This window comes from Athene noctua, chromosome 14 (genome assembly GCF_965140245.1).
Source record: "Athene noctua chromosome 14, bAthNoc1.hap1.1, whole genome shotgun sequence".
In the NCBI taxonomy this organism is placed as follows: domain Eukaryota; kingdom Metazoa; phylum Chordata; class Aves; order Strigiformes; family Strigidae; genus Athene; species Athene noctua.
In genome coordinates this window covers 495941-510014 of record NC_134050.1, presented here as the reverse complement: position 1 = coordinate 510014, position 14074 = coordinate 495941, and the positions used below count along the sequence as shown (strand labels likewise).

General features: G+C 35.9%; 1 protein-coding gene across 5 annotated transcripts in view; it reads left to right on the top strand.

Moving 5' to 3' along the window:
- The window catches only part of SBF2 (SET binding factor 2), a 243214-nt gene that overhangs the window by 214734 nt on the left and 14406 nt on the right, over positions 1–14074 (top strand). For all 5 annotated transcript variants that reach the window (XM_074918678.1, XM_074918681.1, XM_074918679.1 and 2 more), the window contains 5 exons: positions 453–637; positions 2757–2933; positions 5851–5952; positions 7159–7344; positions 12784–12910. In XM_074918678.1, coding sequence (XP_074774779.1) covers positions 453–637; positions 2757–2933; positions 5851–5952; positions 7159–7344; positions 12784–12910 — 777 coding nt within the window. The remainder of the gene's footprint in view (positions 1–452; positions 638–2756; positions 2934–5850; positions 5953–7158; positions 7345–12783; positions 12911–14074) is intronic.

Here is a 14074-nt window from a genome sequence, read left to right as displayed (position 1 = left end):
AGTGATACTATTTCTGATTTTGAAGGAAGTCCTTATATTCTTACTAGATAGACTTCCAAAATAATATGCCTTTGACAAGGAAATACATCAAATTTTGACCCTACTTCTAAAAAGAACACCAGCAATTTCATTTCCATGCAGTCAAATGGATGTTAATTACTTACAAATTGTGATTCATTTTATCATGATATCATAGCAACCATTTTCTCTACGATAGAGAGCACTGTGCAGTTTGATCAGTATCTTAAATGACAGTGTAGTAGGATGCTTTTAACAATTTTTGTTATGAAAATATTTTTCCAGTATGTGCTGTTATTTGTGTCCTATGAGGGATGTGAACGACATGTTTATGTACTTTACTTTCCAAATTATCTTTTAGCTTATGCCTTAATAAATACGATCTCCAGTGCCTCGCACAAAGAGGTTTTTAAATATTTTTCATCTTTATGAAGGTGTATGGGCAAGTCTTCGTTCAAGCAACCGATTTATCAACACTCAGACTCCATTCATTGATGTCGGTGCACGACTTGCAGGGAAAGATAACGCCACTTCCTACAGCGGCAGCACTTTTCTGCAAAGTCAGCTTTTGAGACGGCAAGCAGCCCTCTATGTATTTGGAGAAAAATCTCAGTTACGGGTAATGGCATTTGTTTTATATATATTAACATAGTTTTTATGTTGCTTGAGTTTGATAACCCTAATGTTTTTACAAAACAGTAAATAATATTCTAGATAAGGCAGATGGATAACAATTCTGAAGGCGTAAACTCTCATGAGAATTATTCCTGTACACAGAACAACAATGCCATAGAACTCAGTGGGGCTAGGATGGTGAAAAATCAAGCTCTGTGATTATACAGTACAACAAAGTTAACATAAATTAAAATATACTAAATTATCTTAAGGAGCAGTTAAAAATCAGGCTCAAACTCACCAAAGTTCTGTGAGTAGAGCCCTATTTGTTACTTTTGCTCAAGTGCTGATGTGTAGGAGAGCTAAGAGATACAAAGATGGGTAACATGCCCGGAGGAATGGAATAGCTTTTGTACAAAGAGCATTCAGACTGGGGGAGACATGGCTAGGAAGGAGATGCGTTGGTAGGCAGCAGCATCCAGCACAGCCCTCCCGTTCGGCAGTCACCGTGTCCCAGCTCTCTCCCTGCGCTGGCTTTGCCGGGGCGGGGGCAGCGGTTTGCCTTGCTGGGGCCAAGGGGAGCCATGGGACTGGGGCGAGTGGAGCGGGGCTGGTGTAGCAGCAGTGGAGCTTGCGGCCCCTTTCGGAGGTGTTCAGGGCTCTTCCAGGGGAAGAGCTGAAGTTCTGTATCTCTTAAGTTTTTACTTTCAGAGCCACTCCTGATTACACCTAAATGTACTATTACACCTAGTGTACTCCAGCTCTGCTAGTGTTCAGCTGAGCCAGTGTCTCAGTGATTTCTATTTTGGGAAACGTGAAACAGACTTACTTGGTAATGTAAAGGGCAGTTTTACATTTCCTGATGTGTTGAAGTATGTTATGAAGCAAGTGGAATGTTGTTAATCAGGAAAGCAATTAGCAGAGAAGAAAACCTTGGTTACTGCAGTTAAACTCATATGAAGCCGAATTGATGTAAGGCCAACCCAGAAGTCTGTCCATCTGGTTTGATTACATGAAGAGGACCGTAATGTCTACAGTTTCATACATCTTTTTGGATAAATTTTATTTTAGATGCAGTTGTTTAAGAGACAGGTATCCTCCACATTAAATCTTGGTAGGGGGTTTTTTTTTTCAGGAAATGTTTGCAATTATTTTTTTTAAATCTTAGCATTCAAAGATTGAAAAACCATTGTTTTACGATCTCATTCAAAATGTGACCATACATAAAATATTATGTATTTTTTGAAATATATAACTTCCCAAATCAGTTATTGGTAGTAGGGAAATACATCAGCATTCAGTTATTTTTGAATTTGTGTTATGTCAAGAGATGGAAGAACCATGATGTATCGGAATGGTGACTCAAAATTCTTTGCAGATTTTGTTTCTATTTTGACTTTTCTTTGTAATTTCAAATGTTCTTTTATATCTTCTTTGTATTTTCAGTTGTATTTTTAAATTATGACTATATAGCAGGTATTAGTTCTCTGTTTTTACTTTGTCTTTTATAATTGATTTGTAAATTAATTTTCCTTTTGGTTTCTTCATTGCACATTGGCACATACAGTAGTCATTTTTAATTAGATTTCATTTGACATTCTGTTGCTTTCTAATATAATTAGCATAGCAGTAATTTACAGAAATCGCCCATTAAGTCTATAATCAAAGTGTTCTGATATGATAAAGAGTAAGAATATAACATAAAAGAGTAAACAGCCATTTCAAAAGTAAACATCATTTATCATTATTAGAACAAACTGTTGTTTTGAACAGTAAGGAAGCTCTTTATTTTCCTGCAGAACAGACTTCTGTTCTGTGTTGAACCAGGTACTTCAGACAGAATGCCTCAGTGGGCAGTGACTGCTTAGATGAGTCAGCTAGGTTGCAGTTTTGGGCAGTACATTCTGCTGTTACGAGTTGTAGATGAGTACTTTGTTATGGCACTTTTTGCAAGCGTTGTAAGGATTTTTATTATCTGGGGCAGGTGTTTAACTAAACAGATTTTGAATTAGGAATTGAAATATTTAGCAATAAAGCAGGCAAGACTTTGAGATTTAAGAAGACTATTGGTAAAAAACATGCTTCCCTTTTAAATTACATCTGCTCCTGTCCTTTTCATACAGGGATTCAAACTTGATTTTGCTTTGAATTGTGAATTTGTTCCTGTTGAATTCAGTGACATCCGACAGACAAAGGCAAGCTTTAAAAAGCTGATGAGAGCTTGTGTTCCCAGCACTATTCCTACAGATTCTGAGGCAACATTCCTTAAAGCTCTTGGGGAGTCAGAGTGGTTCCCACAGGTAATTTATATGAGAAGTACTTTTAATAATCTATATTCAGTACTGCTTGCACAAAATAAATTTCATGTTTTTCTGACAGGGAACTGTTGTGTTCTAACCAGCTGTTCTTTGTTCATTGTCATTATTTTGCGTGCTATCAATTCTGTCATTACATAACCATTATTATTTTAATACAGTCATAACATTTACAAATGTGGGAGGCATTTTTTATAATTCATGGTTTATAACATGTACACAAGTGGAGATCATAACACAATTTATGGTCTTGGTTTTAACTGCTTTTTCTTATTTTATATATTTTTAAAATCAGAAAAAATAATAAATGAACCTTTTGATTTTAAAAATTATATCCTGCTCTTCCTATGTGTTCCCACTGTAAATTGCCATGTGCACAAGTATTTCACAAATAAGCTAGCACATGTTATCTGTTGTGAGACACGGTGAAATGCTTGCAGAGCAGAGGGTCTGCCAAACTGTTCTTTCTGAATCTGTTCCTCGACTTCCCTATCCCATATTCCCTTACATAAAGATTAACCAAACAGAGGCAAGACTGGCAGTAACTTCGGAAGGTTCAAAATAAGAAGGATGTGTGGAGGTCAGTTCTTTGTAAATCTGAAACCATTTTAATTATAGTGAATGTTTTTTTAACAGTTGCATGTTATGTTTTAGAATTCTCTGCTGAATATATTCTTCTCAAATGCAATTAATCACAGATAACAGAATACACTCTTAGGCTGATTTCCTAAGGAGGAGATACATGCAGGTAACACAGCCATTTCAGCAGTTATGCACCAGGACACGTGCTCCTGGATGAAATGTGTTACAGTGCGAGGAGTGGCTTTTCTTCCCTTGGGGTCTGATCACGCCTTAGAGAGCACAGGAGCTGGTCCCTGCTGTGTCTGGCCACTGCCTTCTGCAGGAGGCGGAGGAGTGGGAAGATCATGAAGACTTGACTTCGTCATCGTGTGAACATTTTCAGTCACAGAGTAGTTGAGCAAGTTGATAGCTGTAGATAAATGTCACTTTGACATAAACATGTCCCTGTAGCAGCACAGAGATCAAGGGAAATTTTAACATTGGAGTTACTCCTTAAGAGGAAAAGTAATAGTGTGTCACTCTGCTCAGGACTAAATCACCATGTCACACACGAGCTGTGTGACATGTAAACCATATTTCTGTGGTTTAAATCATGTTGTATGTGACTTATGTGATGAAGTTAATTTATGACTGATTTGACACATTTTCTGCTATTACTGTGAAAGAACATAAATCTGTCATCTTGGAAATGTGTTTTTAGTGTATTAAGCTTTCCTCTCCTGGGCAATAAAAGTTACACATTATTGGTTTTTAACACCGTATAGGCTAAATATTTCTTTTTAAGGATGTGAATATGGAAGAAGAAATTTGAAAATGCTGCCCTACCTTCTGAATACAAATGATAAAAATAGGTTTTTGCTTTTTTTAATATTGAGTCCATATAACCCGGTTGCGTGTCAGTTTCTTCATTAAGGACAGGAAAAAACAGCCTTTCTTCTGTTCTACTGCCTAAGAAAGTAAAGAACAATAAACAAACTGCTGAGCTATAAGAGGGGTTCTCTTCTCAATCTTTTGATCCGCAATTAAAAATTGCGGGAAAATCAGTCTCTTTTATTTTCTAAGTAATGGCTATGTGGATGTTCAGAGGAGTTAAGTGTTTTCCATCACAATTTCCATAATAATACTCATACGATTGGGGTATTGTAAGAAGTAAAAATAGGACTGCCCTAAACAAGTATGAATTTTCTAGGGTTTAGCTGTTGATTGGTTGATCTTTTTTCCTCTTACTTTCTCAAATTTAATTTTGTTCTCCCTGAGTCACTTTCCTGTGCCTTCTGTACTTTCTGATCTTTTTTTTCCTTGCATAAAGGATCCTAAATGTCTCTTGCCATCTTTTGTTTATTAATTTTCCTACACTGCTTTCTCCTTTCTTTCAGGCTTTCATGTTTCCTACTGCTGCTATTAGTTGGGTTGTATTCAGAGAGCAGTTTCGTTCAGCTGTAAAAAAATGAATTGCTTACATAATGTCTGTTATGTTATTAACCAAGAATGCCATCATAGTATGACAAAAACAAAGAGACATCATATAGATTTTCCTTTTACTGACAATAATATGAAGTCTCATAGTAAGATAAAATTTCTAAAATTCACCTGAATTTTTTAACCTGCACATACCTATGTTTGAATCAATCTCATTCAAGTAAATAACCCTTCCTGGAGAAATTAGTTAACCCACCTGTTCAACAAATCTGAGTATTACTGCATAAAGAATAGGAGAACGGAAATAATTAATGTGACCTCATATGTTTTAGCCAGCCTGCCCAAGTATAAGAAACACTGTTTAATCTATCTAAACTATTTCCAGATTATAGAATTAGGATTTTTCTGTGTTCGTTTTTAGGTTTGTGGTTTGTTTTTTTCATTATCATCATTATTCATTAATTTCCAACTTTCATGGGATTAAGCATTAGAAATACTATCTTGTAAATATCTTACATGGGTTCTCCCATCAAAGTATTTAGTGACTTTATGGAACCTTAACATTTTAGTGTTAAGGCCAGGATGGAACTTCTCTACAATAAATCTGTCAGCTATGTTGTTCCCTTTCTCCTTTTTATGACAGCAATTTTATTACCATACTCATTGGTTTTAATAGTTTAAATTCCTATCTTCAAATCTTTGCTTACTTTTGTTATAGTTCAGCTTAAAATCCTGAGACTTATGTTTTATAGCTTTCTGTTACATCGGTGCATTTCTCTGTGCTATATGTAGCTTTCAGAATACATGTTTTAATATTAAATGTTAGCAGATTCTATGTATTGATAGTCTCTGGAAATTTTTCTTATACTTGGTTATGTTACTTATTTGTAATACTTTATAGCTTCACAGGATAATGCAGTTGGCTGTGATCATCTCTGAGCTGCTGGAAAATGGTTCTTCTGTTATGGTTTGTTTGGAAGATGGCTGGGATATTACTGCACAAGTAAGCTGCTGTTAAAACTTTGAAGAAGTTAAATATTAAGAAAAAACACCAGGCAATACTTTTTTACACGAAGTGACTGATAATTTGGTGTAACAATAAATTCGTGTTGTTGCAGCAGAGAAGAAACTAGAATGCGTGAATTCTTGCAGTCATTTGCAATTTACACCGTGAAAAAGTTGCTTAAAATGAATTTGTTCCAAGGGTCCTGATGGACTTACGGCTTTAAGGTGTAGATATAAAATCTGCATTCCTGCACCTGACCGTATGTAGGAAGGAAAGCTGAAAGTTGCCACAATTTATTGCTAATTTATCTTTGTAAACACAGAGAGAGGAATTCTTTCTCTTGCCATTCACTCTCCATAAAAGCATACAGGGAGAAAACTAAATTTGTGCCAAAGGGACTGTAACACCTACTTGCAAGGACAGATCACCACAACAGATAATTGTTTGCGAAACAAACTATGAATTAGGTGAATGAAGACCTGCTGCCTCATTTAATGGATGCATTGTGTCCCTATAGTTTTTTCATAGTTCAGAAGATCAACACAGATATCAATAATTCTAGAAAATAAAAACTTCATGTGCAGCGAGCATCCTGATACCAGGTAAACAAACCCACAAAAGGGTGTTAACATAATTATGGAATCATTGTGAAACAATGAAGAATAGAGAAGGGGACCTACAGAGCTGGAAATGAAAGAAATCTGTGCTGTGTTTTGAAGTCTCCTGAGATGCTCTCTGTAAAAAACAGGTTGAATCTGGCTGGTGAGTGCCATAGCATGGCAACACAGGAGAAACTCTAAAAGTCACCCTCAGAACCAATTCTTTAACACTTTCTTTGCTGAGGTAGCCAATACTGTGTTAGAAATATTTATTATCTTTGTTTTAGTAATCAAATTTGGTTTATTTCAAGTGTAATTTAAATGTGTAAACATTGTAATGACTTCCAGAGTCTATAGTTGCTCAGGTTTGACTTTTACAGTTATTGTAAAGTCTCAGTGTAATTGAAGCTTTTTCATGTGAGAGATTATTTGGTTTGTCTTAAAAAAATACTTAAATGTATGTGGTAAAACACTTGTAATTGAGTTTATATGAAGGCTTTTTTTTCCTTGAACTATAAACTGATTATGAATTATTTATATTCATTGACAAAGTTGTTCTAATTTCTGTCACTTTTAACACAATATATCATGTCTTGTGATCTAGGTAGTATCTCTGGTGCAGTTACTCAGTGATCCCTTCTATAGGACACTCGAAGGCTTCCGAATGCTGGTGGAAAAAGAATGGCTCTCTTTTGGTCATAAATTCAGTCAACGTAGTAATCTGACTCTTAATTGTCAGGGTAGTGGATTTGCTCCTGTTTTCTTACAGTTCTTAGACTGTGTGCATCAGGTAAGTTTATCTCATTTTAATTTAAAAAAATTCATAAATAAGAGTGTAGATGCCACTATTTCAGATGTTACAGTTAATGGTCTGAGAGAAGACTGGTAATGCCCTTCTCTAGGTTTTATTAAAGTGAATGGATTTCACCTCGAGAAGAGTTGGAATGGTTGCCTAGAGGAAACTGACCCATCCACACAAAACAGACTAAGAGGGATGTTTGGCATTATAGATCTTCTAAGGTCATTTATGCAGAGATTTCAGATAGAAGTTTTCTAAGCTTAAGACTGTTTTTGTGGCAGTCTTGAAGAACCTTTATTCAGAACAAGAAACTGACTGTTAGGACAGTGACTAGACAGTTTTTAATTCTTTGTGCTTGATGATGAACATTGAAGAGGCCTTGTACTCCATGAGTTCTGGAAACAACTCGCTATAAACCAGGGGGTCCTGAGATGTTCTTATTTTTATATATACTGCATGTGCAGAAGAAGATGAACACCAACAGTTACGCTGTGTAGGAAGAAGTTAGGTTAAGAATATTACACTCATTCAGGTTAATGTCCTTTTCTTCATCTCAAAGCAGTAAATATAAATGCTTTGCAGAGTCTCTATGTATACAAACACAGTAGAGAAGCTTGCATAGTTCCTCTTGCACATATGTCTGTCTTCTCCCAGTTCTCTCATTTTTTCTTGCTGAAAAAGCTGGAAAGTCTCTTGGACATTATTAACCTGTATTAAAATTTATGGATGACTGTGTCTCACAGAGGATGACTGTTAAACACTAGCCTTCTTACTGAGAACAGACATTCACAGCAAATACTTCCATGAAGTAGACTCTGAAAGAGAAGTCAGCGAGTAGACTTTGCTACTGAAGCAAAGTCTACAGAGTAAATAACTTGCTAAACCAGTGAAAAACAATCATTACGTATCTATGGGACTGATAATGAATGAGCTTGTAAGAACATGAGTAAAGACTTACTGAAGAACACGTTGCAAAAAAGAAAAATCTTGTTTGTATTCCAGCATTAAGCACCAACAGCCATCATTATTGCTGTCTTGCGAGTTAATCAATCATATACTTGGAATTTGGTTCAATTCCTACAGCATTCCCCATCAGAAAACCTTAGAAGTATTTGTCACGTCTCCCGTTTCATCGATCTGTTTCCCAATGGCTGTGGTCCTCAGGTTAACTTGTATTTAAAATGGGGAGATTTCTCTAAAGAGAATCAGTACTGCATTTTTCATTCAAACAAGTTAATCTCCTGAATTGTCACACTAATTATTCCTTACAACAGCTTAAGGTTTTCCTCCTTTTGTGAAGTAGAAAAGACCAATTTCTTAGCTGCAGTGGCTACAACAGGACAGAACAGCCATGTCTCCTAACACTGAAGCCCATCTGCGTGGTGGTTTGTGCAATTCTGTGTGTAAATCATTCATCTGGTGCTGTATTCTCTCTGCTGTCAGATGTCTTTCCAAGCTTTAATGAGCTGACTGGATAACACTGTTAGTAGAATGAAGGAAACCTACATTTGATTTCAAGCAGTAGTGTTAATTTTGAAGTGAATCCCTCCAGCATCTTCCCCTTACTATTTGTTAATGCTGTTTTGGTGTATGTGTACTAGATTTTTCCTGAAAGAATTAAACCTGAAAGGTCTGTTTCAGGTATGTACTGAAAACACACCAGCTCTTAAAAGGATCTGAACCAATGATTCATCACTTAAGTTATAACCAATGGGGGTCATAAATGTACAGCGAGGTCATCAACTCAACCGGACTAAATCTAGTCCAAAGTAAACCAGTAAGTGTGTAGTATAGCTGCAGGGACCTCAGCCCCAGCCACTTCAGTCTCTTTGTGTGCTCCTTTTGCTCTGAATTACTTGCTAATGTAGACATAGCCTACATCCTGTTTGTGACCCTGGAAATCAGTTCCAGTTTTACTGTAATAAATCTTAGAAAGTTGGCATAAAGAAAAGCAAGGAGATTATCTACACATACCTGTGCAGTATTTTTTTTCCTCAAGTCCAGAGATCACACAAACTTTGGAAACAAATGGGTAATCGAAAGATTTTGGTTTATTGTCATAAAATAGAATGTACCGTGTTTTTTTCATGGCAGAATTCTTGTTTTTTCTTGGTTTAACACAATCTGCAGATAAGAACATGGAATAATGGATTGTAATCATCCTGGCTTTAAAAGTTAGGATGAAATGTAAAGTGGGATAAGCCCCTGCTGTTAACAGCTGTCAGGTATGATTTTTGCCTCAAGCTTTAAGGTGCCTGAAATACCGCTACTATAGATGTGAATGTGTCAAGGAAATGTAAGAACATTGCCTTTGTAATTCATCTCAGATAGCAGCTTTGATGCATGTCACTAGGTATCTGACTCTTCTCTGTCTTTAAGAGGCAGTATAAAGTATGCAAGTTATTACCAGATACATTTTACAAAAAGACCTGTATTTTCTGGGTTTTGGTGTTAAGCTGTGTCCACGTGCCCTGGCTTCAGCTCCTGCAGGCCATCTAGAGTTAGTCATCCCTTCTCTGGTAGAGATACTACCCTTCCAGTCAGTTAGCTAAGGGGTCATGTGAACCCAACTCCTTTTCCAATCACAATGGTAGAAAAAATTTGGTAGAAAAACCATCTTATTTTGAAGGATGTGGCTTTAGAAGCAGTTCAGTAGGTCAATCTGAAGGAGGCAGTAACTTCTCATGAAGAAAGGTAGGGCTGTCTAGGGGTTATAAACTTCTCAGCCAGTGTAATCTTCAGCCAAGGGCATGGGAACACGTTTACTGCATAATCAGTGTAATATAGATAATATAGCCTTGTCTGTTACTAGAAACAATCTTTGAGCTAAATGACTTTAAATCCTATTTAGAATACAACTCATGAGTATGTTTTTTAGAAAATAGACTCACAAAGATTAGTCTTCTAATTCATGATTGCATAGTATTGATTTACCAAATCCCTACAGTATGGTGGTAAACTCTAAGGAAATTAATTTTGAAGTCAAGTTAATGATTGAAGTTTCATAGGAGTTACTATAAACTTACTTAACATTTGTACTTTAACATTTCTGTTAAGTTTCATTGGTTTCCATGCAGCTTGTTAGACAACTGCAGAATCCAATTAGATCACAACTTGACCCTGAAGTGTAGTATATTATGATCAGTTTTTAAAAATTGCCCATTCACTGGAAACAAATAGTTGGCCCTTTCAAAATATTTTTAACTGTTATAGTCGCAATATACTAGGTGCAGTAAGAAAGTCACCATAGAGCCAGTGTGTGCATTAAATGTCATGGGTTATACTAAAGATACCGAGAAAACAAATGAAACAGTTACTTCTAAATTAGAACTGCATCATCTTGTAAAAAGTCATTGTTTATGCCAGTATCTCCAGGTGTCAGCTGAATTATTAATGTAAAATCATTCTTTCACAATAGCAGCATCTGGCAGATAAACTCTTTGCTTCGAAGAAGATTGAGTTTATGACAGTGATGTCAGTGCAGGAAACTTCTCTTATTTTTTCCTGTATCTATTTGGTAATTTCTTAAATATAATTAAACCAGAATGATTTTCTAGAGCTGACTTCTTTTAAGCTCAATAAGGAGCTGTGTTACAGCACCCTTGTGTAAGAGGAGGTGACTGTGCTACTCCCATGGGAGATGTGTTCAGTTATTCCAGTGTTTGCAGGAAGAGCCTTTTAGTGATTACAAGCACAGGACATTTTGGAGTACTGTATTTCTTATTTAAACTAAGTAAATATTGGTATATAATGGCATTACAAAACAAAAATGTATTGGAAAACTAAGGAAGGGTGATAGAAGTGTAAGACTGCTAAATACATGTAGGAGATATTTAAGTTAATTGGGAACGTGGTAATTTGAAAAAAGAATTCTAAAATACTGAGTTTCTCTAATCATAATATTGGAAATGCCTACTGGTCTAGTTGAGTTTTATTATGTAATAATATAATTATTATATAATAATCCATATATTATGGAGAATAATTATATAATCCATATATTATGGAGAATAAGCATTTTAAAAGATGATGCAGTTGTAATTTGCAAAGATACTGCCCCTATAGACTTATCTTTCTAGGTGGTATGTGTTGAAATTGTAAAGTATTAAAACATTGCTTCTAACTTACATGTAGATTTTTGAGTATATCCCTTAAAATCAGTTAATTAACTAAAGTGGCACCAAAGAGTTATCAGAGATAAACCAGCTGTATTTAACCTCAGTGTAAGTGGTTACATTGCCTACTATAATAAAAATGTCTTTTATGTTTAATTGCTTAAATAATAAATAATTATTGGAGCATAAGTATACATTTAGGACCCAGTATAAGTCATGTCAAATAGCAGAATGTAGCCTTTCCTTCTTACAGTATCTTAAAGAAAACTTCTAACACAAGAAAAAAACAGATACTGAAGTATGTGTGTGTCTGTGTGTCTAAATGCACACACGTATGCAGAGCTTTTTATATTTCAGCTCAAATGTCATTTTTGATCATAATTTGTGTACTTGGATTATATTTTAGTATATGTCATAAAAAATATTTTTTATAAAGAGAAAAGTTACTCTGTCTGTGAAGTCTTGAATTTATTACAGAAAAAGTTTTGCTTAGCTTTATTCCTACAAAACAGTGCAGGAATGTAGTCATTTGTATCAGGGGAGAACTGGGGATAAAGTTAAGTGTGGGTATCTTGAACTGAGAAAGTATCTTAGCATTTTAAATGCCTAGCCACAAGCTAAGATTTGGCTATAATAACAACAAATTCTCTAACTGAGGATAACAATTTAAGATGTTACGCAGTTTTTACTGTTTTAAAAGAAAAACAGCAAGACACCTCCTCAGTATGGTGGGGGGTTTTTGAACTATAATACTTGGGGGCGTATTTTGAAAAGGAAGAAATATGTGTAGACTGCAAGGACTTCATAAATCCGGTGTTTCAGTGACGGCACATGGAGTATCATTTGCAGCGTTACCTCTGGACATCTCTGCTAACATTGGGATCTTAGCAACAGCAAGAAGTCTGCTGCAAAACCTTTGGGTTAAAGTTTGATTTCCGGCTATGTCCAGGAGTAGCATCTTTGCCTATGAAGTTACATGGTGTTTTAAGAGATGTCATAAAAGATTTACATCCAGATTGATTACTTTGAGGAATCCTGGGGTTTGTCTAACACTGCTTATCATACAGTACACCCTATCTGCTCTGAAACATTTTTTGTAGCACAGACAAAACATGAATTTAATTAGCTCTAAAATATTTTTAGACAAAATGTAGAAGGATCTGTATGTATAGACAAGACTGTTGTGTGTGGATGTATTTGTTGTCAGCATGCACAGGGGAATTATTTTGCTGTCTTATTTCACATTATTATTTCTTATATATCTATTTGTATTATACCTCAATGTCTTCTTTTTTCTTTTTTTTTTTTTTTTTAGATTCATAACCAATACCCAACAGAGTTTGAGTTCAATCAATATTACCTGAAGTTTCTGGCTTTTCACCACATATCGAATCGATTTAAAACATTTCTTCTGGATTCAGACTATGAAAGACTAGAGCATGGTATGTGTGATGTTTGATTACTGCATATTGGTTTTGTAGCCATGAGTATTTTTCTTGTCAATATTTGGGCCACAAAAATTTCACCAGTTTGAGATGGTCCAATAATTGCATCGTGACGATGTAATGAATTCCATTTTAGGATTATAAAGCAAAATGGAGGTAAAGAACATGTAGAATTTTTTGTATTAGTGATTCCTGAACCATGCTACCAATGGGACTAAGAGAAAGTGGAAGAAATTAGTGCCATGCCTCAGGGTTTTTTAGCAATTTACCCATGTGGTTCAGTTTCCCCTACTAAATACCTTATTTTAACAGAAACAAAGTCCTTGGGAATCCTTCAGATTGCATGAGGTTTCAGGAAAGGAAAGCCTTTTCATCTGTTACCTCTCACTTCTCTCTTGCATTCTCTTCAGTGTTTCTCTTCTTCTATATTTCCTTTTTATGTCATCTATCATGTGCAACCTTACTGGTTCCAAGATGTTACCTACCCTTAGAGTCCTCTTAATGAGCCCACACAGCTATAGTTGAGGCTGTTCTTGGAACTTGTTCACCAAGCAAAACACTTGCGTGCTCTGAATTTCACTGCCTTGTGGGGTGGTTCTCATGGCATATGGTCAATTTGAATGCTTTTCTTAAAAACTGTAGTACCTGTGGAACGGACTGAACTTGAGCAACCATTTTATTTCAACAAAAGCTTAATTTTCATTATTAACCTTCAGCAAGGAGTTGGAGTCAAATGACCTTCTGTTTCCTTCCAACCTGGGTTGTTACATGGTTCTACAATTTGGGGCGGGGGGGGGGGGTTTATTCAGGGGTAGTTTGCTTTCAAATAACATTTAATGCAATATAAAATCCTGTTTCCAGTAGTCTTTGGATAACCTCTATGTCCTTCCAGAGTCGTTTTGGATAGCACATGGCTAACTCCTTTACACTAGCCTCAAAATGAGAGTTAGCAATTAACTTCAGGTGCAGCTAGCTGGGCCAGCAGATTGGAAGGGCTGGTCCCAGTAACCCTGGGTGCCGGGGGGCAAAATCAGTTCGCAGGGCTTGGTGGTCTGCTGAGGCAGCATAGCCACAGGCAGAAAGGGATATTCATAAATATGCTCAGGTATTTCAGTAAATTTCAGAACAGGTTTATAAATACAACGCTACTGAATAGTTGCA